The 24,988-nt window shown below is 41.1% G+C and overlaps 3 protein-coding genes across 8 annotated transcripts in view; 1 reads left to right on the top strand and 2 right to left on the bottom strand.

Annotated features, from left to right (window-relative positions):
• Window positions 1–11,275, bottom strand: LOC107390590 (uncharacterized). Its single transcript, XM_070544748.1, has 10 exons — window positions 11,007–11,275; window positions 10,898–10,922; window positions 10,246–10,359; window positions 9,410–9,519; window positions 5,562–5,694; window positions 5,362–5,391; window positions 5,220–5,261; window positions 5,008–5,088; window positions 3,514–3,785; window positions 1–3,428 (listed from the first exon to the last, which is right to left on the bottom strand). Exons 1-10 carry the CDS (start codon window positions 11,067–11,069, stop codon window positions 3,033–3,035), a joined length of 1,266 nt encoding a protein of 421 aa, XP_070400849.1. The 5' UTR covers window positions 11,070–11,275; the 3' UTR covers window positions 1–3,032.
• Window positions 11,211–19,309, top strand: chdh (choline dehydrogenase). 2 transcript variants are annotated; one of them, XM_070544745.1, is made up of 11 exons: window positions 11,211–11,291; window positions 12,614–12,719; window positions 12,813–13,067; window positions 13,148–13,378; window positions 13,745–13,911; window positions 14,271–14,422; window positions 14,529–14,658; window positions 14,739–14,873; window positions 15,905–16,047; window positions 17,300–17,402; window positions 17,484–19,309. In XM_070544745.1, the coding sequence occupies exons 2-11, from the start codon at window positions 12,637–12,639 to the stop codon at window positions 17,900–17,902; spliced, it is 1,818 nt and encodes a 605-aa protein (XP_070400846.1). In that variant the 5' UTR covers window positions 11,211–11,291; window positions 12,614–12,636; the 3' UTR covers window positions 17,903–19,309. The 2 variants fall into 2 exon arrangements, with proteins under 2 accessions (XP_070400846.1, XP_070400845.1); XM_070544744.1 differs by having other exon boundaries at window positions 13,148–13,382; window positions 13,749–13,911.
• Window positions 18,966–24,988, bottom strand: part of cacna1db (calcium channel, voltage-dependent, L type, alpha 1D subunit, b) — an 88,843-nt gene continuing 82,820 nt past the window's right edge. For all 5 annotated transcript variants that reach the window (XM_070544740.1, XM_070544739.1, XM_070544743.1 and 2 more), the window contains one exon: window positions 18,966–24,646. In XM_070544740.1, the coding sequence (XP_070400841.1) occupies window positions 24,347–24,646 (300 nt within the window). In that variant the 3' untranslated portion in view covers window positions 18,966–24,346. The remainder of the gene's footprint in view (window positions 24,647–24,988) is intronic.

Here is a 24,988-nt window from a genome sequence, read left to right as displayed (position 1 = left end):
AACTGTGTGTTTTGATGCAACTGGCTCAGTAATGAGACAACTGGTGAGGCCAAACGGCACATCTGGCCACATTTTTCTATATCAGGTGTTCTGACTACGCACAACTGCTCCAGTGTCCCAGTGGTACAAATGCTGTCAGAGAGGCATGATGTACGGTAAATGCCATCGCAATTTGGTTGATGGAATGGATTCGTGCAGGTGCAACCGTTCCAAATGAAGTGATCAGTGGTTTTTCTCTGGCCATCCTTGGAGCTCTGGTCAAGGCTTTCACTCCTCATCCTGACCTGAGGAGCTACATTAACGAATGTTTCAATGTTTTACTTGGGAACAAGTCTGTAAAACTTCCCCCTTGCTTTATCAGGACTGATGTTGCGCACTGCATCAGGATGATCTGCCAGTGGGACTGCCTAAGAAAAAAACCACACTGTGTCATAGACTTCTTTGTCAGGTCAATTGAACAGCTTTTGCAGTCACAATGCTTAGGCCGTGCAAAAAAGCTCTTACATGCAATCCCCATAGTGGCCCTCAGTGAGGCAGAAGGTCAAGATAGTTCTGGGGACCTTCTCGAATCAGAAGTGTGTAAAAAATATCTGAAAGCCCAGATTGCAGAAGACTCCATCATTCCTGACAAAGAGTCAGAAAACACAAAGACAGAGGATCCATGTGAGGAGATCCAGACTGACAGTGGTTAACAGAGATATGTGAAGAGAGCCGGTCACTTGCTGCAGCTGATGGGGATGGAGATAATATTCACTTCCTCCCAGAGATTATTCTACATATAATAAGACTGGCTAGTTACTTACCACTCTGGACAGGAATAATGGTCCCCCTCTTGCACAGCACCAGCATCACAACAAGCAATGCCACTGTTGAAGCCCAGTTCAAAAATGTGAAACGGGGCCTTTTCAAACATGGCAACTTGCCTGTTAGAGTTGATCGCTTCATTGCTCATCATCTTTCCTTCATTGAGGGAAATATCGATGTCAGCAGCATCTGAAAAAGCAAAAATACGACCACATGCTGCGTTAGACACAGTGGAGCACTGATGTGCTGTGAATGGTCTCATTGCTTGTGGATATATTGTCGTTGTTTTTTGGGTTCATTAGTTACATGTTCAATTTGGCTAATTAAAGCATTTCAGTTTCTCAAATGAAAAATTGTTTTTCACTCTTTTTTTCTCATTTTTGTAAGTATCCAGGGATTCCTACACTAATAGCTACTGGGTCCACTTTTGCACTAGTAGTGAAGTATTTTTTTTTTTACTAAATCAGTGGTACTCACTGGTCCTGAAGAACCAGTACCCTGCATGTCTTTAAAATTCAATGGTTCAATCACCTGTTCAGCAGCTCAAGCTTTGCAGAAACATGTTGAATGAAACCAGGTTAAAGCGGGGTTAAAATTAAAACATGCCACGCCACACACACACACACACACACACAACTTTTTGTTGTATTTAAATATGAAAAAATAGACACCTTGTTTTGTCCCTGCATTCATGTTAGTGTGTAACCGAGGGCAAAATAGGGACCCATTAGCCAACTGTCGCCAAAATCCAACAAGGTTTTGGTCACAAAAAGGAAGTGGCAAATAAAGAACGAAATATAGTCTCTTTATATCCCTGTGAGCTAAAATACAATCTTTATTCATTAAATCCTTTTACAGTTGGTTCTTAAACACAGATAAAAACCTGCTCAACCCAACCAACTCAATTGAGCAGCAGAGGAAAAACTGAAAATAAAAAAATAACGCATAAATCGGCTGTACAACTGAGGTGTAATGAGAACGTTTTATCTTACCTTAACAGTCAGAAAACGAAGCTCACTCAGCTAGGGGCTCAGAGAACCGCCTACAAATGCAGCAAAACTCAAACCTTAGCTAAATTATTTAATACATGTATAAATCATCAAACCAACAAATCAAAACAGTGAAATTAAAACGATAACATAACAACCCCCATCAAACCAACTCCCTGGGCCGCACACCTTTTTAAAATCAGCTCATCAAAGTCGCTTATACCTGGGGGATGGTGATGTGATGGCCCAAAATATCTCGAAAACCACAGCAGCACAAACGACCGTTTACATGGCACAAATGAGCACAAACGTAGCACTAAAAACGTAGACTGGTCAGGTTCATTTTGGACCTACCTGGGGGGATGGTGACCCCTGGATGACCTAAAAAAATAATGTTGAATATTTTAAAAACCATAGCAGCACTATCGACAATTTTAATGGCACAAATCAGCACAAACGTAGCACTAACCACTCCACCTATTCGCGTGGATTTCTGATGTGGGTGGGGTGTCAGCTAAATTTACGTCATTTCATTAGCCTGACTCCCATATTCCAGTCAGAATTGACAAAGCTCCTCGGATGAGAAGCAAAATGTCTTCAAGAAACCAATGAATTTCAGTTGCCTTCATTTGATAGCATGATTATTGGTCTTGTGTCCAAACTAAGGACATAAAGTCATTTTACAACTCTGATGGTTTCTTCTAATGCCATTCTACTAACCTAACTCATCCTGCCCCGTTCAGTCCTCACTGAATGATAGCAGGACCAGTTTTTCAAATGCCACTGAGCAACATGTGGACTGACTTTAAAGAGATCCTGTTTGATGCTCCTGCAAAGTCTGTACACTGTCCTGAATCATTTCACTTGTAAAGCAATGAACACTCATTTGTTTAGAAAACTGCATTAAGTCTTCTGAGAAATAGTTTCTATGGGTTGCTATGGTGATGTGCTTGTTTTTTTTAAACTTGGTATTGTGTAAATGTAGACACTAATCCTGCAGATCAGGAAACTGCTAGATCCATCAATCCATCAATCTTTATTTATAGAGTCCTTTACAGTAAAATACTAAAATCTAGTGACCAAAAATAACAACTATAAAATTGGAATAAAACACATACAACCAAAGAAAAAAAGATTAAAACATAAAAAAAGGGAAATAGAGTAACAGAGAAAAATAAAGAATATTTGCCCATCTTAGGAAAAACACATCATCTTGACACATTGATCTCAAACGTTTCATCACAAATCTCCAATCAACAGTTCTCTGGATGAACTCGGTTTAAGCCCCTCTAACGTTTCTAAAGCTGACTTCAGCTTTGCAGAATCCTTTTTATTGTGGGAAAGTCCCGGTTTGAACAGCATCCACACAATCTTCTTTTCAGCCTTTCTCGGTTTCTGAAGCTTTTTACAAAGATTGTTCAAATCTTTCATCAGATAAAAAGACCTACACACTTTCAGTTCTGGAAGACAAACGCAAGGCTTCTTGCTCAGGTGCACCACAGAGAACTTGGCCAGCTCGCTGGAACACTTTGCCTGACTTGCGACCATGTTGAGGATCAGAGGGTAAAGGTCATGAGCAGCAGCTGGGATTGAATGCTCTGGAGGGGTTTGTTTGTTTTGGAGCAGTGAAGATGACTAAAAGAAAAAAAAAGGGAAGTGGGAGGTAATTTTTGGTAACATAAGCAAAATCAACAAAGAAAAATGCGGAAAAATAACTTACAGCCTCTCCTAGAGGTGAAACAATCAGCACGTGTTCTGCTGCCTTTGTTTGCTCTGATAACCAACGGAGTGGACCCTTCTCTGCAACTTTCCCCTGCTGCCACAAGTCAATCGCTACTTTGCAGCCGCCGTGCAGCTGAAGAAACTCTGCCAGCATCACCACAGCATGCTGGAAGGCAGAATTCTCAGCCGGGTACACCACAAGTACAGGAATGGGAACCGAATTAGACGTAGAGAGGTTTTTAAATTTCAAAACAGAGCAGGAACGTTTACCTGAGAAGCGTGAAGAAATGAAAGCAATTTTTTTATTCAAACACATTTATGAACTGAAATGTTAATCCTAAACTTTATACAACTAATTTCTTTGTTTATCCAAAAATTTAGTTCTGGATGCTTGAGGAAGGAAAATACTTCTGTTGTAAGATGATGGGATAAATAACCAGACAACTAAATTTAACCAATTTTACAGTGTGGAGTGGTTTTTGTAAATATACATTTAGTGTGTGTAGATTTGTGCAGAGCATGCACTCCAATATATGAAATGATGAATTTAGTTAATACAAAAATGGCTGATTCAAACTTTCTCAGAGGTGGAATGGCATTGCACCTTTAACCCCTCTACTACCCTGATTACAGCTGAAGGCTCTCTCGACTGTGCATGCGCACCTCTAGCATGACCTAAAACTAACGCTACATCATATATATATTTATATATATATATATATATATATATATATGTATGTATGTATGTATATATATATGTATGTATGTATGTATGTATGTATGTGTGTGTAACGTACCTAAACCGTACCAAAAGCCTTTTATCATGGAGCGTCCTTGTTTCTTACTGTAGAGCACTTTGGTCAGCTGTCATGTCCTTTTTTTAAATGTACTTTAGAAATAAACGTGGTATGGTACGATATGGTATGGTATGGTAGGGTATGGTATGGTATATACGGTAAGGGATGGTACGATACGGTACCGTACGTACGATAAGGTACAGTATGGTATGGCATGGTATTATGATTGAGTGTTGTGCCTCTTCCAGGCAGCACGGCGGGAGCCTCGAACGGTCATGTGGAACTTGTGGCCCTTTCCAAGGCTGCGGAAGGCTGATTCTTTCCAGTAGAGGTCAAGCCACACGTCTCTCTTTGTTTGGGTTACATCTGACAGCCTCGTGGAAGGGGTCAATCAGAATGACCTCATTGAACTTGTAGGTGGAGTTCTCACCCACAACAGGGTCCCACATTGACGGCCAGTGCGCTCCTCTGCAGTTGACTGCAAACTGCGGGTGAACTTCTGTTGATTAATGCTGTAGTGCACTGATTTGCCATGGGTCGTACCCTTGGGAACGGGGCATTTACAGCCTCCTCGACGCACACAAACACAATAGGTAACGTAGCCCTGCTTGGCCTTATAGCCCAAAGGACACAAAATCCCACATCTGTTCTATCCTTCCTGCTTCAGCTACATATGTAATAAGTGTTTTATTTACATAATAAGTAGAGGAAACTCAGGAGCATCAAAGCAGCCATCACTCCAGTGGTGAAAATAACAATGTCATGGATTCTCTGTCCTGCAGAGGAAAACATGACATGACAAATTCCTCATTAGTGTAACAGTCGACATGGCAACAAACCAGATTTTGAAGGGCAGTCATGCATTTGACATGAGATTATGAGATAAAGCTTTGATTAACTGCTTTACCTGGAGGGGGCTCAGTGAAGGTTTCAACTGTAGAATAAAGGTCTAAAATTATAGAAAAATTATTGTTTCACATCACAAATGTGCTTTTTTGCATACATTAAATGTAGTAGGAATTGTTCTGATTTTAGAAACAATAGCTCACCTTCAGCCACACTTGTAGTCGGATCTCTTGCTATAAAGATGATAAGGACAACATTAGTGTGTAAGACTTTGATTAGAACTCACAATTCTTGTAAAACAAGTTAACAACAAATTTCTAAATCTGACAATAGCATGTTTAGTAAATTTGTACATTTTCTGTTTTCAACCAACTTCAATAGTGCATTTTTTTAATTGACTTACATTTTTGTAGAGAAGGGATCCAAATAGATTTACTCAAGGAATGATCTCCACCCCTCTGGTGTGGCAACGGAATATTAGAAACATCTACACCAATGTGGCCATAGCCTGGATCCACTATAATATGAAACCATTCCTAGATTTGAAAATAAACATATATTTGAGTTAAAGGCCCAGTGTGTGAAATCCATTGAAATCACGATGAAAAAAATGCGACTCTTTAGCGCCAGGCAGTTCAGAGAAAGTATTGCAGCTACGGTGGCTCACTCATGAGTTTGACTGTATAATGGATTTCAAACCTGTGTAGCCTAACCCACACAAAGCTTAAAACAAGCTACTCGACCTTTTAAAATAAGTATTTATAAGTATGACTGTTTTATCAGCCTACCAGTCCTGAAGGAAGCAAGCTAGTTCTGTTATTGAAGCGGTCACGATTCACACACGGAGGAGGGGTGACGTCAGCCAGGAGGCTGGGTGTTGTGAGAAATTGTGTTCCCCTAAAATATTCTGTTCCCCCCATGTCGGGTGATCGCACTTCAGGCTATTTTCACAAAATTTTTGATCAAGTTTTACGGGAAAATTATGTAATGTAATGTAATAATTTTATGCTTGTGATTTTTTTTTATCTGTATTTCCTCCTAAAAACAATAAAAAAGATACAGTAAAACATTCTTGTTCGCTCTTTTGCAGCAAGATTATTTATCATTTTTGAAAGTTATGTAAAAAGATGTAATCTCACTCAGTTTAACCACCTTTTATTTGAGGTAGTTTAGTCCTCATAATGGTTGAAGTTAATTTCTGTGGATTTGGAAATATTTGCTCTTGACTGCCAAAGGGAAACAGAACATTTCAGGGGAACATCATTTCCCACAACACCCGTTTCACGTGGATCACGGTGCCTCGATGTAAACAAACTGGCTGCCGCTACAATCCATGGAGCGATCACTGGCTGATCGTTAACTATGGCTGGTGAAGGAGTGTTGGTGAGCCGGGGCCACGCTGTGGACATCAAGTAAACAATGCTAAATTATCGTCGTCGTCGTCGTCGTCTTCCTCCGCTTATCCGGGTCCGGGTCGCGGGGGCAGCATCCCAACTAGGGAGCTCCAGGCCGTCCTCTCCCCGGCCTTGTCCACCAGCTCCTCCGGCAGGACCCCAAGGCGTTCCCGGACCAGATTGGAGATGTAACCTCTCCAACGTGTCCTGGGTCGACCCGGGGGCCTTCTGCCGGCAGGACATGCCCGAAACACCTCCCCGGGGAGGCGTCCAGGAGGCATCCTGACCAGATGCCCAAACCACCTCAACTGGCTCCTTTCGATCCGGAGGAGCAGCGGTTCTACTCCGAGTCCCTCCCGAATGTCCGAGCTCCTCACCCTATCTCTAAGGCTGAGCCCGGCCACCCTACGGAGGAAACTCATTTCGGCCGCTTGTATCCGCGATCTCGTTCTTTCGGTCATTACCCAAAGCTCATGACCATAGGTGAGGATTGGGACGTAGATCGACCGGTAAATCGAGAGCCTGGCTTTCTGGCTCAGCTCCCTCTTCCCCACGACAGATCGGCTCAGCGTCCGCATCACTGCAGACGCCGAACCAATCCGCCTGTCGATCTCCATATCCCTCCTACCCTCACTCGTGAACAAGACCCCGAGATACTTAAACTCCTCCACTTGAGGTAGGACCTCTCCCCCGACCCGGAGTTGGCAAGCCACCCTTTCCCGGTCGAGAACCATGGTCTCAGATTTGGAGGTGCTGATCCTCATCCCAGCCGCTTCACATTCGGCCACGAACCTACCCAGCAAGAGCTGAAGGTCAGAGCTGGATGAAGCTAGGAGGACCACATCATCCGCAAAAAGCAGAGACGAGATTCTCCTGCCACCAAACTCGACACACTCCACACCACGGCTGCGTCTAGAAATTCTGTCCATAAAAGTGATGAACAGAACCGGTGACAAAGGGCAGCCCTGGTGGAGTCCAACCCTCACTGGGAACAGGTCCGACTTACTACCGGCTATGCGGACCAAACTCACGCTCCTCTGGTAAAGGGACTGAATGGCCCTTAACAGAAAGCCACCCACCCCATACTCCTGGAGCGTCCCCCACAGGGTGCCCCTGGGGACACGGTCATAAGCCTTCTCCAAATCCACAAAACACATGTGGATTGGTTGGGCAAACTCCCATGCCCCCTCCATCACCCTTGCAAGGGTATAGAGCTGGTCCACAGTTCCACGGCCAGGACGAAAACCACATTGCTCCTCCTCTATCTGAGATTCAACTATCGATCGGACCCTCCTCTCCAGTACCTTGGAGTAGACCTTTCCAGGGAGGCTGAGGAGTGTGATCCCCCTATAGTTGGAACACACCCTCAGGTCACCCTTCTTAAAGATGGGGACCACCACCCCGGTCTGCCACTCCCTAGGAACTGCCCCCGATGACCACGCAATGATGTAGAGACGTGTCAACCATGACAGCCCTACAACATCCATAGCCTTGAGATACACAGGACGAACCTCATCCGCCCCCGGGGCTCCGCCGCTGTGTAGTTGTTTGACTACCTCAGCAACTTCTGCCCCCGAGATCGGACAGTCCATCCCCAGGCCTCCCAGCTCTGGTTCCTCCTCGGAATGCGCATTGGTGGGATTGAGGAGCTCCTCAAAGTATTCCTTCCACCGTCCGACTATAGCCTCAGTTGACGTCAGCAGCTCCCCATCCCCACTGTAAACAGTGTGAGCGAGTTGCTGCCTTCCTCTCCTGAGGCGCCTGACAGTTTGCCAGAACCTCTTTGGAGCCGATCGATAGTCTTTCTCCATGGCCTCACCAAACTCCTCCCACGCCCGAGATTTTGCCTCGGCAACTGCCACTGCTGCACCCCGCTTGGCAGCGTGGCGTGGCTGCTAAATTATCCACCAGCTAATCGTGGCTCACGGCTGGCGTGGTGGAGATCGGCAACACGAGCTACTAGCTAAAGCCGGGGAGCTGTGTATGCTGTGCATAAACTCCCACGGATTACCAGCAAAAGGAGACCAAAGTTGAGAAGAAGCCCTCTGAGTCGGAACGTCTCAGTAACGCGTGGAGAACTACATCGCTGTTAGTAAAGTGTTGTGGAGATAAAGTAAACAACGCTGATTTAGCCACTGGCTAGCGGACGAGCATGTTGGGTGAGACGGCAGGCTGCGGGAAGAGAGGAGACTTGAGTAGAAGGACTTTGCAACGGACACGCTGGGTCCGGGTCAGGAGTTCTGGTACTAGGAAAAGACGGATGAACAACTTGAGGTGAGTTTGGGAGTCAGAGACACTAATCAGAGGCTGGCGTCCAGATAATATCGGGTGGGAATCTGAACATATGCGACTTCCTTGTGTTGGACATAATGACGAACTGACAAATTTTATGTCTTTTGATTTCATAGTTTTTTATTCAAACTAACAAGTACAGTGACGGTGTAGCTATTCTTTTCTATTTCTTAGTTGATTTAGCAGACTTCATGCTTCCTGGGTGCACTGCTGCCCCCTGCTGGTTCTTTCAGGTTACAGTCATAGTCCTAATGGGTAACGTGGAGCTCGTATGTCCCTAAACAGCTACAGTATTTTAAGATGTTGGATGACCATGGAGCCTCGACCACAGTTTATGTATATAAAAATGTGTAATTTGAAGTTGACAGGAATATTTAGAATTGATGCTGGTGAGAAATATTAGTGAAAAAGGACAAGTTTGTGAACTGGAAACACAGGATTTGATAGTAAACAGGTAAAAATATCACACACAGTGCCTTTAACATAGAGTTTTCATGGTCAAACATCCATGTTGTTATAGTTTACACAAACACTGCTTTAAACAAGATGAAGATGTGCTTAACACCTGTTCAGATCCAGTGAGATTTGCTTGGGCAAAAGGAGGATCATATTCACAGAAATGGGAAGGCAGCCCAGAAATTTCAAACCATGTTCCTGTCAGGTATTTTATACTAGCTGCAAAAAAACAAAAACAAACAAAAAAAAAACAGAGTTTTGAGTGTGGGTGGGCATTAACTCATTCAGATTAAAGATTGGTGTTTACCACAGAGATCCAGCAGGACCACATAAACTACTATCAGTTTGTTAAAGATCAAGTCACCCCCTACCAGAGTCTTAATCCACCCACATTTCCTGTTTGAAAAATGCGCCTGAAGGAGGCATTGGGTGGTGGACTGAGAGAGCAGCACTGAAACAGCAACTGACAAGTAGCACTCAGCCATATTGTATCAGCTCGACTCGTGAGTGGATAAACTAGCTGGAGGTGTGACCGAGACTCGACTGCAATCCAGTGCAGTGCAGCCTTGTAATACGGCACCAGCAACACCACTGAGTCAGCCATTTGCAAGACGGTGCAATAAGGATGGTTTATCCAGAAGTTTAACATTTTGAATAAAATGACTTAAAATACCAACACAATCACTACACTTGTCTACAGCACTATTAGACACTTAATTAAATTGTAAAAAAAAAGTAGATTTGGGGTGACTTGCTCTTTAAATAAACTAAATGCAGGTGCCAACACATCTACAGTTGAGATTCATGTTTTTTAGCTGTTTGATTTTCAATAAAATACTTTGAATATTTGTCATATTGTTTTTCTTATGTATGCAGAAAAAAGTTTTGACACCTTCAAAAAGTAAACTGAATCAGTGAATCTATATTCAAATTAAAGCTTGTTACCATCAATGTTGATTGCCCAGCTTATGTTCAGTTTGGTCTCTTTTTTGTCCGCCACCTTCACTTCTAACGCTGCCACCTTGGATGGACATGCCTCAACGTCTGTTGGGGGAAATTCTGGTACAGTGGCATGGGAATTGTTTCAGTCATGCTTGTTATTACAATTTTACATAATTTAATTGAACATTGTGAGTGTAGATTTATCTATCAAATTAAAAGTTTATTGTTTGTGTTACATTATTATATTAAGAATCTGGAGTGTAGATTGGTGGTCTCCCAGTCATGGTTCTCTGCAAACCTTGTATTTTGCTTCAGCTCATGACTTGGTTTACTTCTTATTCGTTTTTTGCTGTGCCTTTGTGCTTTTGAATCATGTGCAAAGTAACCATTTTGTAAAACAAAAATACTTTTCTATCTCAGTGATCTGTCCAAGTGAAAACATAAAAAGGTTTCTCTCAGCATGTATTTCCAACTTCAAATAAATTAGTGTAGGCTAATCTTTTGGAGCGGGGGGGGGGGGGGGGGGTTCCCAAATAGCTGCCAGGGTGGCAATGGCCCACCCTAGACCCCTTCAGAACCGCCTCTGCAGGACAGTATAGGAATCTGTATTAAAATTAGAGCTCTTGCTTTGTCAATTAAAAATAAACAGTCTTACCATAGCACTCATCACAGCTCACATTCTGTATAGAAACAGCGACAGAGTTGAAATGCACAGACGTCATTTTATGAATATATTTTTGTAGTAATATTAGTAGAACACTTACAATTTGATGAGCTGTCACCTGAGAGGACACGTACCAGAAGAAAAAAAGTACTTTCAGCCACATGTCCAACTAAAATCCACAGTTTAAAAATACATTTAATAAAAAAACAAGCGGAAAATGTCTATTTGAAGACTTTTTGGTTCCTGGTTGGTTCTGTTACAGCACCAGAATGAGGGACTAGCCAGTCGGTACCTCCTTAAAAACGCCCCTAAGCCCCGCCCACACAGACCATAGCCTTTACAGTTAGGTGCTGCTGGATTTCTCTCGGTTTCTAGAATTAAAAAGGTATGCTACCCTACTTCATGTTGATGAATTTATTCCTTTAGGGTGTATTTCTGTGTGGGTGTTGACAAACCGCGTCTTTAGTTTACATTAACGCTAGTTTTGCAGGTTTCTCTGTCGTTTCATGGAGTTCAGACGACTTAGGAGACAGCTAACAACTAGTTAGCTGTCTATTAAGCGTATGAAAACAACAAATTTACTATCAGATCAGCGTCACTATCAGTGTAGTCCCTATTTTAAGATGTTTAAATGCATTGCATGTTTCTAATAAAGAGCCTGAAGCGTTCAAAAACCATGAAAGACGCACAGACGTCAGAATCTACATTTATTGCTCATATAAAGACTGATAAGCTTAGAAATCGCCTTTGCGTTCAAGACTTTTAATGCAAAACTTTATTGAATGTAGATTTCGAGTCTTTATAACATTGGAGTTAAACACACATAATTAGAGCATTTTTGTTGGGATTATTTCAGTGTTTTTCGAAAAATAAATATTTAAGGGATCTAAATCTTGTCTTGACCTTCATTTCACCTGGTCTTTGAACGCAACACAAGAGCCATCAAATTGTGCAAGAGTCCAAAACATGATCACCAGTTTATATTAATTTTTATTTAATTTATGGTTGGTTTTGCATTTCATCCTCCTTGTTTCTCTTTTGTTTTTAATGAAGTTGTTACAGAAATGTTGATTTTAATAACACCATGTTCGTGGGAGGGAGACAAACCGAAAGAAAAGGTTCTGACTGATCTTATTAAAGGTCAAACTATAAACTTTTCACTTGAATGGACACGTGATGAAGAGTAATTTGAGATCCCAGGCATTCTCAGATAAGCAACTGTTGTAAACTGCAAAAACTCAACAGAAAAAATCTCAAAACACAAAAATGCAGAAAATATTTGATGTTTTTTAATGCAAAATAAAGGTAGCATTGCTTATGGTGATCAGAGCTGGCAAGTGTGACCTTAGGTTAAATATTTACAAGATGAGATGTACATAGAATCGAATGCACACAAACACATTTACCTGTTCAAAAAGGTCTGTCCTCAGTAGACTGTATCTCAAATACAAGCAGCACCAAGTCTTATTGGTGTTGATCGGACTGAAACATGTAATATTTGTTTAATTTTTTTACTTTTACCGATGCCAGCACTTCTTAAACAAATTCTTATTAAATAGATTTTGAAAACATTAAGGAACCAAACAAACCACAGTGAACTAAGACTCATTTCAGCATAAAGCATACTTGTCGATGCGTGCATTTAGTAAAACCATGAGATTAACTATTTTCAGTTTTACATGTCACTTCTTCTGTTGTGATTTACAGAGATTACAGGAAACCTTCTCAGAATGCTGTCTGTGGCCACGCTCGGCCAAACGGGAGCCCGTAGGGTTGTGACCGGGACCTGGAGTAAACTCACGAAGGACTCCAGGTGATTCTTTACTCATTTTTCATAAGCGTTTCTTTAACCCAAAGTGTGTTTTTTTTTTTTTTTTTTTACTGCTGCTCTTTTTAACTGTTGCAGATGCTTTACTGCTTCAGCTTATCTACGGAACTCATCGTCATCGCCTCCAGCCAATCAGAAGACGCCGTCCTACAGCTATGTGGTTATCGGTGCGGGGTCGGCGGGCTGCGTTCTGGCCAACCGCCTCACGGAGGAAGCTCACGAGTCGGTGTTGCTGCTGGAGGCCGGGCCCAAGGACAAATGGCTTGGAAGCTTACGGCTCTCATGGAAGATCCACATGCCGGCTGCTCTGACCTACAACCTCTGTGACGACAAGTACAAAGAATAAATATTCAACTTTTTTAAAGATCCTGTCCGCTGATAACAATAAAACATTTTGTTATTCTTCTTTTCAGATACAACTGGTTCTACCACACTTTACCCCAGGCCCACATGGACAACAGGGTGCTGTACTGGCCAAGGGGCCGTGTTTGGGGAGGCTCCTCCTCCCTCAATGCCATGGTTTACATCCGCGGTCATGCTGAGGACTACAACCGCTGGCAGAGGGAGGGGGCAGAGGGCTGGGACTATGAGCACTGCCTGCCTTACTTCAGGAAAGCTCAGTGTCATGAGCTGGGAGAAAATAGGTACCTAAATAACACCTTTCAACAGCTTCTAATAAAAATGTGCAGAGTAGCAGCGATTATCACACAGTTATTGAATATATTTGCTTCATAATACATGCACAAAATGGATGGAAATAGATTTTTCACTCCTTTTGATTTGCAAAAAAATTTTTCCCACTAATATCTTCTCGGAAAGAAACACCACAGGTGGACGTTTCACTTTTAAGTGATCTGTATGGTTGTGACATGTGCAGTAGTAGAGCAAAGATAGCAGCAACATGTCTGGATTTAGTGCTAATCTGATAATAAAAGAGAATTTTTGAGTATTTATCCCAGATTATCGATTTAAGCAGCTTTGTAGTCGAGTTCCTTTTTGTCGCTTTGCAGGTACAGAGGTGGGAGTGGACCTCTACAGGTGTCCAGAGGAAAGACCAACCACCCCCTTCATAGAGCTTTTATTGAGGCGGGGCAGCAGGCTGGATACCCCTTCACTGATGACATGAATGGACACCAGCAGGAAGGTGTTGGATGGATGGACATGACCGTCTATAAAGGTTAAACATAAACATACATAACTAGCACCCTCCCTGCCCCCGTCCCCCTCTCTACTGTCCACTCCTTGTTCCCTCCTCTCCATGATTCATCATGCTGCCTCACTGCCACCTACGACTGACTGGAAATTGTTTGTTGTTGTTGTTGTTGTTATTGTTGTTGTTAGCCTCAAGGGCAACATTCCTATTATCACTTGTAAGTCGCTTTGGACAAAAGCGTCTGCTAAATACATAAACATAAACATATTAGATTTACCTTAAAAAGATGCACAAGTGCAACTAAAGCTTATAAACTCCGACTGCCTACAGTCTAAAACACACTTGTATCTTTTATAAACCTGATATTGTCTTCATCCTTGCAGGAAAGAGGTGGAGCTCGGCCAGCGCCTACCTGAGACCTGCTCTGGGTCGGCCCAATCTGAAGACCGAGGTGAACTGCTTAACCACCAAGATCCTGTTTGACGGCCGGCGTGCGGTTGGAGTGGAGTACATGCAAAATGGACAGAAAAAGAAAGTGAGAAAGAATAAATGTTAGACAAACTTTCACACTCAGAAAGAAAAAGGTTGTTTAAATCTAGGTTTGTGGGGCTTTGACACTTATTTCTTACTCACTCGTTCAGGTGTTTGCTGACAAAGAGGTGATATTAAGTGGCGGAGCCATAAATTCCCCTCAGCTTCTCATGCTTTCTGGGGTGGGAGATGCAGACGACCTGAAGGAACATGGCATTCCAGTAGTTCAGCACCTACCAGGTGTGTGCTTATAGACTTTTCAGTTATAAGCAAGATATTAATCTCGTCTCATCCCAGCACGTCTTTGTGTTGTCGCTCAGGTGTTGGTAAGAACCTGCAGGACCACTTGGAGCTCTACATCCAGCAGCAGTGTACTCAGCCCATCACCTTGTACAAGGCGCAGAAACCTTTCCACATGGTTAAGATCGGCCTGGAGTGGCTCACCATGTTCACTGGTAACCCAAATCTCCTGTCAGAGAAACAAGACTAGAAAATAATGGAAGTGAATAATAGAAAACTGGTTATTTTTTAATAGAAATATCCCCAAACTTCTATGATATAAATGCTTTTGTGCACAAAGGTAATAGATATGGATTCATTGTATCATTTTACCCAAACGAGCTACACTCCAAAATATTATTTTTGGCCCTTCAAATCACCCACTAAAACTTTTATATAAGATTTAATTAAAATTTGTCAAATCTCTGATGCAACTCTTATTCATAAAAACAAAATGGTGGATCAAATCCAAATTTTAGGACTTGCTTCATTTTTCCGAAACTAAATCCACTAAAAAAAACATAAGATTCACGGTCCTAACTAAAATTTTTATGTTCAATTTTACTAACATCACAACTGTTTTTATTACATTATTTAAACACAAGTCAAATAAACATTAACATAAGAAAACATTTCCAACAAAAGTGGATTTTTCATTGACTTTATGTAATAAAATTTTGTGGAAATTTGCATGAAATTAAATTACTTGGTCTACATTCTTGGCCAACTCATTTTTTTTCAGTGTAAAGTGTAAATTTTCTTTGCAGATCATGAATTAGTTTAATTATTTTCATCTGTTTCAAATGAGAAACAAAAACATTCTTATAAGTCTTTTTTTGGGGGGGGGGGGGGGGGGCTGTTTCAGTTCTGCAGAGCATGCCTGCTTCACCCTTTGTTGCTTTTTGTTGTTGTCTGTTGTGCTAATCTCTTAATTTTGCACGTACAGTGTGAATCTCCTCACAAGAAAAGGTCAAAGCTAAGGTTCACATGGTGTTTTTAAGTAACTCTTTGTCGTAGGATTATTGTGTTCAACGATCCGTTTGATGACAAAGTGCAGATTTAGAGCTAAGGCAATGTGACCTGTGGTCTAGTGATTAGGAACATTAGCTCATCATGGTTCAACTTACAGTCACAAACTTTACCTTTTATCTTCTACGATGTAACTTTTATCGTGTCCAGTAACTTTCCCATGACGATGTTGTAACAGGTTACGGGGCTACAGCTCACTTGGAGAGTGGAGGGTTCATTCGAAGTCGAGCTAAAGTCACGCACCCAGACATCCAGTTTCACTTCCTGCCTTCACAAGTCATCGACCACGGCCGAGTTGCTTCGAAGTTGGAGGCGTATCAGGTGCGTCAGTGAATGCAGCCGTGTTATCTTTTGTTTCATGTAGCACATTGTCATGATAAGCCTGCATGCAGTTGGGTAACATGTATGGCTTCAATAAGCCACTGAATACACGGTCAGTGATCACACACTGAATAACCCACAAAACAGTTTTGAAAGGTCTGATGAGGCACTCATGACAAACATGCAAAGGGGTATTTAGGAAGGCGACTTTCCATGGAAAAGACACTATTCCATAGAAAAATTCCTTTAACAAACAAAATCTTTCCTCAGAAATTCCCAGAGGCTCTTCTAGGGAAGTTCGACAGCCAGGGAGTGATAAATATCTCACACAAAGGACACAGAAGCTGCTTCACTTATTTTTCTTTTCATTTCAGCCACTTAATAGATCTGAAGAAAGCTGGAATTAATCTAAAGCTACTCATTATAAAACACAAACATCAAAGGCTAGATATATGCGCTGGTACTTACAACATACAAGCTCAAATAAATGTCAAAACTCTAAAAGAAGAAGAGTAATAAAATCAGAAAAAACATTCTTTATAATTGTGACACTGATTTTTATTTCACTAAGCTGAATTTCCTACCTTAAAGCAACACTAAAGAGTTTTAAACACTTTAAGCTATTGCTTTAAAACCGGTTTCTGTGACCTTTTTAGGTTAAAAATGGACCAACTTTGAGCTGGACAGCACTCTATAACCCACGGCTGACCAGAAACTGCACTTAACAGTTTTGTGGCACTTGGTGGAGCTCTTTGTCCGTTTACTCTGCCATTAGCTAATATACAGGCTAGCAGTTAGCTATGTCAGTTTGTTGACAGTCATTTTTTGTCTGCATCATGGAGGAGTCTGGAAGTAAAAGTAAGACTGTGATGTATTTGGATGTGAAGCAAAGAGCTAAAACCAGAGTGAACATCGGCGCGGCCTGCGCTAGTTTGAGGGAGCTAAAGGAGGCTATGAAATCACAGACTGATGGTGACCTGGCTTTGTTGCTATTGGATTGTAAGTAATATTTTTACTTCTTGACTTTTTAGTGCCAGTTAGCGCATGTTAGCGTTAGCTCGCTGTTAGCACCAGCTACAGCAGGCTGAGACAGGTTTGTTTACGACAGTTGTAACTCCACTTTCAACGAGGAGGGAGAAGCGGGGAAACTCTTTAGAGTTGCAGTAAAGACCTTGCTAGTGCTAGCATAACATGGTGAAAATATAAATCACTGAAGTGTCAGGTGTTAGTTTAGTTTTTCTGCTGCTTGTAGGTTCATGTTGGACCAATGAGGAGCACCAGTATCGGCTGGATGAAGCTAAAAAGCAACAACCCTCTGGATCACCCAATTCTTCAGCCAAACTATCTCTCCACTGGTAAGACCCGACTTGGATCTCAGCTTTTTTATATCTCATTTGGGCTGCAGCACCTGTAACCCAATGTTCATTTCTTCTTAGATATTGACGTGTGGGAATTTCGGCAGTGTGTCAAACTGTCCAGAGAGATTTTTGCTCAGAAGGCCTTTGACCCGTTTCGTGGTCCTGAAGTCCTGCCCGGTCCACAGGTCCAGTCTGATGCTGAAATTGATGCCTTTGTGCGCCAGAAGGCTGACAGTGCCTACCACCCGTCCTGCACCTGTAAGATGGGCTCCCCCTCTGATCCCATGGCAGTGGTGGACCCCAACACGCGGGTTCTGGGTCTGGAGCGGCTGCGTGTGGTCGACGCCTCCATCATGCCCAGCGTCGTCAGTGGAAACCTAAACGCTCCGACTATCATGATGGCAGAAAAGGCAGCTGACAATATCAGAGGTCGTCCTGCACCCGTTGATGCAGAGGTTCCTGTGTACAAACCAGCGACGCTCGAAACCCAGAGATGAACAGATCCGTGGAGCTGTTTCTGCTCGGCCAATCACAGGCAGGAGCAGCTAGGAGCTGGTCACTTATTCTCAGATTTTTACACAAATTAATAAATAGCACAAACAGTTTTTGGTATTGCATCAGCCAAACTCTTAAGCTCTTTCTCACAACTTGTTCTCTAAATTACGAGTTTCTAAGAAAAAATAAATTTCATTTAAAAAAAGCTTTACAGCTACAGTCAGCCAAAGTGCTGTGCAAGCAGTGTCTTGTCTAACAATCAGCATCCTGCCTGGTTTTAACCAAACACTCAGCAGCACCGTGTGTTTTTGACTTCAAATCCGCTTAAGATGCTAAGATGCTAATCGTCATTCTGGGGAAACTTACAGGCTTTAACTGTGCTCGAGTCTTCTCGCCAGGTTTCATGTGAAAAGGAAGAGGTTTGTGGTTGGTTTAAATTCCCTTTTTTACTTTGTTAAGACGTTTAAATGAGAGGCGACTGAATAATAACTGATGTGTACATTTAATAAAATGTTATTCAAAACTGGAATAAGACTAAAATCACAACCAAACTTCTCCTTTTTCAGTCTTTTCTGCAGATTAAACTGCACACAGACAATATTCCTGTAATTTGTTTACCTTTGTTGTTGATTTCTTGGATTTTTTTCACTGTTTTGGTTTATGTCAGTGATCTATGCACTAATATTTGTGAATTGTGCCTAAAGAAATCAACCTGGGCGAATTAAATCACCTTGTTTAAAAACACTTAAAACCTTTAAAAAAAACTAAGCATTACATCAGTGTGTGTGTCGAAATGAATGTTTTTCAATAAAATGAAGTTGTTTATATAATTATCGCAGTGATGTGATAATCACTGTGATCAGTGAAGTTTGTTTAAGCCAGCAGGTGCCTTAGACACATTGTTTATGATCATTATTAATATGTTATTTTCTATAATAGGTTGGAATTATAAGCCATTGAGTTTTCTGTTAATAGTTATACTGTAAAAGCTATTGTTTACATTATAATGCAATGTTTGTACAATAATGTGGAAATAATTTGTCTTAATGAAGGGGAAAGGAACATTGTTGCCATGGTAACACTTTATTTTGTTTTTGCCATCTCTGTATTGATTGTCGACACACCACCCTGACTGTTTGTATAAAATAAAATGTGTGTTTCATTTCAGGCCAAAACTCAGTTGTACAAAACAGGGATTTTACTTTTATTGGTAGAAAATCTAAAAGGTACTGGTCCTTATGCTACAAAGTAGATGGACGTCCCGTTTTTCAACATTTTCATACAACCAATAGGTAGAAAGCAGAAATCTTCAAGCTTTTTTTACAAACCCTGTACAGATTTTACACATTTCATAAACATCTGTGAAGCTGTGGAATGGTAGAAAAAATAAAGCTGTGTTGCACAACAAAGCTTTCCTTTTTTTTCATTTCATTTGTTAAAAGTAAATATTGATGCATTTGAAAAGTTTGACTACAGATGCAGATTCAGTCCTAGCATTAATGAAGTGGACTTTTCAGCATGATTTAGCGTTTGAGTTTGTTATTTGAATATTTAGCAAAAGAAAAAAAACTGGTCTAGAAAGATTTTCAGGTTTTCCATCAGTTGCAGGTCAAATTGAGCAGGAGTGGTTTACAAAAATCAGTTTCAGCCAGCTGCTGCTAATAAATGACATCAGCAATGATGTGGGAGAAGCAGCTGTTGATGCACCATCAAGCTGGGAAGGATTGTTCAGGTAAAACGTCAAAAACATCAACTATAGATTAAAATCTTCCAAAAAGTGGATGCAATATGAAACTCAACAGGGCCTCAATCAGTGCTAAGGGGGGGCCATGACTACAATTGATGGCTGCCCCCCGCCCCCTGTTTTTTTTGCAAAGTGAAAAATTAACAGACCTGGATAGAAGTGATCCCACCATGAATCTGTATGCAGCGCTTAAATGCATGTTCCTTATCTATCTTAGCCACTAAAAATGCACTAGTGTGTGATGACTAACGGGACTTTAACTTCAAAAAGAGCATATTAATCTATAAATCCAACAGGATTTATCATCACGTTTAGACCTTTTTGCGACTGTGCAAAAATAAATTATGCACAATAAAACAACATAAAAAATTAAATAAATCCAATCTGTCTAGAATAAAATGGGATTAACTCCATACAATATTATATTGTTTTGGTTTTAAATTTAAAGAAGTAGTGAAAGAGAAAAAAATGCTGGTCAGCTGTGGAAGAATAATGAGCCTCTAATGTATGTCTGTAGCTAGTTTTAGAGACATTGCATAATCTAAAATGTAGGTAATAGCTAAATGAATTATCAATCTGTGACATTTGTCAAATCATAAATGTCTGTTTGTGTTTGCAATCTTTAGCAATTATTGAGAGAAAAGAACTGAAAAATCTTCTAAATTAGAAGGATATGCCTGAGGACAACATTGTCTTCTTTTTCTTGATATGTTGTTTCTTTTTCAAGTCAAACATGTAAATCCTGAAGTCCTGAGCTGTGAATCCACAGCAGCTTGACTCAAACGGACCAGCTGTTATGGCTTTGGATCAGCGTGACTGAGATAAACTGAAGGAAAAGGAATAAAAATGCAAGTTCACGTCAAGTTTTTCTGTCAAATCAGGCGGTTGAAAATGTGAACCAGCAGCTGATACCAGTAAAAATGTTAAACATCACGTTTTACATACATTTGACTCCCAATGGGGATTTTGGAATGGTTGGACCCCCAAAATAACAAAATATGCTTTATTCTTGGATTGCAACATTTCCTGACTGCTCAACAAGGTTGCACAAATAAGACAGGAAATAAATTTAAGTTTATGCTTAAAATTATGTACAGAAAAACAGTTTCAGAATCCTGTGGTCTGCAGGAGATTTAAGTCCTAGCACATTTTATTTGCTTTACTGGCTCTTTTGTATGATGTCAAACAGATGAATTACCTTGTAAATTTTATTTTTGCCAGGCCAACGATGGCTCACCCAACTCTGGGTGAACACAAACACCTTAAAGACCAAGTTCACTGGTTTTTTTTTTTCAATACATCTGCAGTGGTCTCCACTAAAAATAAATGCCTTGTGAGTCAAACTCTGTGGGGAAAAAAGCTCTGGTGCTCTTGTTTCAGGGAGTAGAAGTTAGCCAGGAGGAGCAGAAAACTGCTTGATCTGAATGTAATTTCCTGACATTTGGACACCTCGCCTCTGACTCCATGCTTTCGTTCTTTTTTAAACACAGAAACAGTTTTGTTTACCTGTTTGTAGCTACAGTTTCGCCGACGGCTGCCGGCTTCTTCAGGCTGACGCTGATGGTGGCGCGTCACTTCCTTCTCCGTTTATCTGCGGGCAGCAGAGGACGTTGTCGCCCTCTACTGCCCGCTCTCCCCTCTCCGACGATGCAGTCCCATGCGTGGTCCAGCGTGTAAACTCCGTCGTCCCTGTTCATGGTCCCACATCCACGTCTCCTTATCTCGATTGCTTCCTTGATCCATCTTTTGTATTTTTGTTGTTCGGTGGTTATGATCCGTGTGCTGTCCCAGTCCATTATATGGTTTTCTCTTAAGCAATGATCTGTTACGGCTGACTTTTTTATTGTACTTTCTGCTTCTTCTTTTGCTGCTCTTGTGTGTTTACGATTTGCCTCTTTCTCGCACTCCTTTCTGTGTTCTATTGTCCGTGTATTGAGTTGGCGTCCGGTTTCTCCTATGTATGTTTTATTGCATATTTTGCATGGGATTTCGTAGATGACTCCACATTTTTGTCCAGCTGATATTTTGTCTTTTGGGTGTACTAGTCTATTTCTAACTGTTGTGTATGGTTTTGTTGGTGTGTTTATGTTGTGTTTTTTCATTGTTGCTCTTATTTTTTCCGTTATGCCTCTGATGTATGGTAGGGTTATCACTGGTTTTGGTTCTTGTCTTTCTGGGTTTGTGGTTCTTTTTTTGGGTTGTTCTTTGCTTTCTGTTTTTGTTTGTTGTTTTCCTTTGTTTATTGCCCATGTCGGGTATGCGCAGGTCTTTAAAGCGTATTGTATGTGTTTGTCCTCTTGTTTACGGTCTCTCTCTTCTGTTATCATGTTTGCTCGGTGATATAATGTTCTGATTACTGACATTTTGTGTATGGTGGGGTGTTCTGATGTCCATAATAAATATTGGTCTGTGTGTGTTGGTTTCCTGTATGTGTTTATGTTTAGGGTCCCGTCGGTCTGCCTGGTGATTTTCATATCCATAAATGCTATGCTGCCGTCTGTCTCTAACTCATAAGTGAATTTTATGTTGCCCGTGTCGTCAATATTGTTTAAGTGTTGTGTTAGTGTTTCTGTTTGTCCTTTTGGTATGATTTCCAGTATGTCATCCACGTAGCGTTTCCATAGTTTTATTTTGCAGTTTGGGGGGGCGGTGGCTATGGCTTTTTGTTCCAGGTCTTCCATGAAAAACTCGCACAGGGTGGCTGATAACGGGTTACCCATGGCGAAGCCTTCCAGTTGTTTGTATATTGTGTTGTCGTATGTGAAGTAAGTGGAGTTAGCTACCAGTCCTATCAGTTGTGCTATGTCATCTGCTGTGAGGTTTGTCCTTTTGTGTAAAGTTTTGTCTTGTCTGATTCTGTTAACTACTATGTCTATGTTTTTTTGGGTTGGTGTTTTTGTGAACAGAGATGTGACGTCATGTGAGATGAGTATGTCGTTGTCTTCTATTGTAATTTCCTTTAGTTCTTTTGCCAGTTCTATACTATTTTTGCAGTGTTGGTCTGTGTTTCCTAATAACGGGCTGATGATTCTGCTGATATCTTTTGCCATGTTGTATGTTGGTGTACCTATGCTGTCAACTATTGGTCTAAGTGGGGTGTTTTGTTTATGTATTTTTGGTGTTCCATATATTCTTGGTGTTATGTTTGCTGTAGGAATCCAGTGTTTGTACATTTTTTCTGTTATTTTGCCATTTTCTTGTAGTGGCTTCAGTAATTTTTTCATGTTTTTCTTAATGTTTTCTGTTGGATCTTTTTTAAGTATTTCATATGTATTTTTGTCCTCTAGCATCTGTTTCATCTGTTGTTTATATTTTTCTCTGTCCATTACCACTGTGGTTCTTCCTTTGTCTGCCGGTAGAATAATTATCCGTTCATTTTTGGATAAAAATGTCATGGCTGATTGTTCTTCTTTTGTAATATTGCTGTGTTGAATTCGGCTGTTTTTTAATATCCCAACTACGTTATTTCTGAGTTCTGCTCTCTTTCCCTCATCTGTGATCTGTTGACATGCTAGTTCTGTTGCTACAATAAATTCATCATATGGTATTTCTTTTGGTGTGACTGCAAAGTTTAAACCTTTCTTTAATATGCTCTCTTCTGCTTCTGTTAGTTTGTATTGTGAAATGTTACATACCCATGAGTTTGGTGTGGAGTTGCCTTGTATTTCTCCCCCCTTTTTCTTGTTTATGAGTCTGTTTAACTTCTTTATGTGTCTTTCTTTTACTTTTATAAACTCTTTTTCCTGTTTTTCCATCATGTGTCCTTTAATTAGTTCCTCCATTTGTTTTTCAAGTTTGTAATTACTTTTCAAGTCCAGGTGTCCTCTTTCCAGTTCGTCCTCCACACGCCTCTGTTTGGTTATGACGTTCCTTATCCTCTCCTTGAGCAGTGCTCTCTGTGCTCTTTCTATTATCTACAAACAGGTAAACAAAACTGTTTCTGTGTTTAAAAAAGAACGAAAGCATGGATTTAGAAAGACACAGCAAGAACACACCTAAGATCGCCTCTGACTGGCTAGCTTCTGCTTCTTTCCAATGTTGATGTTTACCTTCACAAATAACACAAGCCTGAAGGAGTTCTGCCATGTTGTGGAGCTGCTAATGCTAACAGTTAGCTTATACTAGCCGAGGCGTGCTCTACTCTCTCCTGGACGCTAAAACAACAACAGCCTTCCCTGTTGCATGCCAAGATGGGTGAGTCCATGAATGCTAATTTACAATGTGACATGCTAATGTCACTGGCTTTTTAAATCCAAGATTCCCCATCTATTTTCTATCAGAAGCGAATGCAGGAATTAGGTGTAGAAGACTATTTTCACACTCAGCCTGCATTTGAAACTCCGTGTGACCCATCATGTTTAAAAAAACAAGTAAAAGTGATTTCTTCGTGAACTTGCTCTTTAAATCAAAGTTATAATTCACAAGCGTTGAAGCCATATCAAATGATCACTAATAATGATGAAAGTAGAAAATATTGTCTAGTTATTGTCCTGCTTAATAAAAAAGCTGGCAGGTAGATCCATGCCTTATAAACGCCATCCATGTTGCTGAATTCCACTCAACAGAAAGAGAAAACAAGGCACTTTGCGCTCATATTCATCCCTGTTTTGTTTTTTCCGTCCATTGCAGGGTTTTTGAGATGTCCCCCTCACCAGGGAATATTAATTTAATAAACTTCTATTTAATTTAGTGTGAGCCGCTGCTATAATAACGTGATGCATATCATTTCGTCTGTCAGGTCCTCCTCAGTTTTCACGGCCATGTACGGCTCCTCGTCGCTGAAGTCTCGCTGGTCTCTCAGCTGTGAAGCAGCATGTGAGTCTGAATCGGCAAGACACGTTTCACCAGTGCTGCCGTTACCCATGCTCCCGTTGAGCAGATTACTGGCAGCGCTCTCCATTTCATCGATGGTCATCTCGCAGGCGTCCGCAATCTCGTGTTTGGTGGCTGACACGAACCTGGGGTCCCTGGCGTACTTCCCCAAACCCTCAGAGATCAGGACCTGAGTGGAATAAGCAGACCTTAAAAATGGTAAAACGTAATAAATTATAAGGATGTAAAAATATCGATACATTGAGATATTGCAATATTTTGTGTAATGATACTGAATTCATCTTTTAAAGTAGTGAATCAATTTTTTGAGAACTGTCATGCAAACATTTACAGTATTTCTTTTGTGTGGTGCAATTCAAACTCTGACTGCTAGGTGGCAGCACTTTTTCTGATGGAATAATGAGATCTCCCAGTAACACTGGCTGTGTCTTGCAAGCGCCTGGCCTGAGTTTAAAAAAAAAGTCAGATTCTGGTTAATGCTCACCCCTAAAAAATTAAGCTGCATTTTGCA

Source organism: Nothobranchius furzeri, chromosome 15 (assembly GCF_043380555.1).
Source record: "Nothobranchius furzeri strain GRZ-AD chromosome 15, NfurGRZ-RIMD1, whole genome shotgun sequence".
Taxonomy (NCBI): Eukaryota; Metazoa; Chordata; class Actinopteri; order Cyprinodontiformes; family Nothobranchiidae; genus Nothobranchius; species Nothobranchius furzeri.
This window is presented reverse-complemented; position numbering and strand designations above follow the sequence as displayed.

What these genes read in the sequence shown, in the direction of transcription:
- chdh (XM_070544745.1), top strand. Translation starts at nt 12,637, where the DNA reads ATGCTGTCTGTGGCCACGCTCGGCCAAACGGGAGCCCGTAGGGTTGTG. An exon ending in CATGAGCTGGGAGAAAATAG is followed by an intron (nt 13,379 to 13,744) that starts GTACCTAAATAA and finishes GTCGCTTTGCAG; the next exon opens with GTACAGAGGTGGGAGTGGAC. An exon ending in GGACATGACCGTCTATAAAG is followed by an intron (nt 13,912 to 14,270) that starts GTTAAACATAAA and finishes TCATCCTTGCAG; the next exon opens with GAAAGAGGTGGAGCTCGGCC.
- LOC107390590 (XM_070544748.1), bottom strand. Translation starts at nt 11,069, where the DNA reads ATGTGGCTGAAAGTACTTTTTTTCTTCTGGTACGTGTCCTCTCAGGTG. An exon ending in GATCCCTTCTCTACAAAAAT is followed by an intron (nt 5,392 to 5,561) that starts GTAAGTCAATTA and finishes TCATCTTTATAG; the next exon opens with CAAGAGATCCGACTACAAGT. An exon ending in CTTCACTGAGCCCCCTCCAG is followed by an intron (nt 5,089 to 5,219) that starts GTAAAGCAGTTA and finishes TTTCCTCTGCAG; the next exon opens with GACAGAGAATCCATGACATT.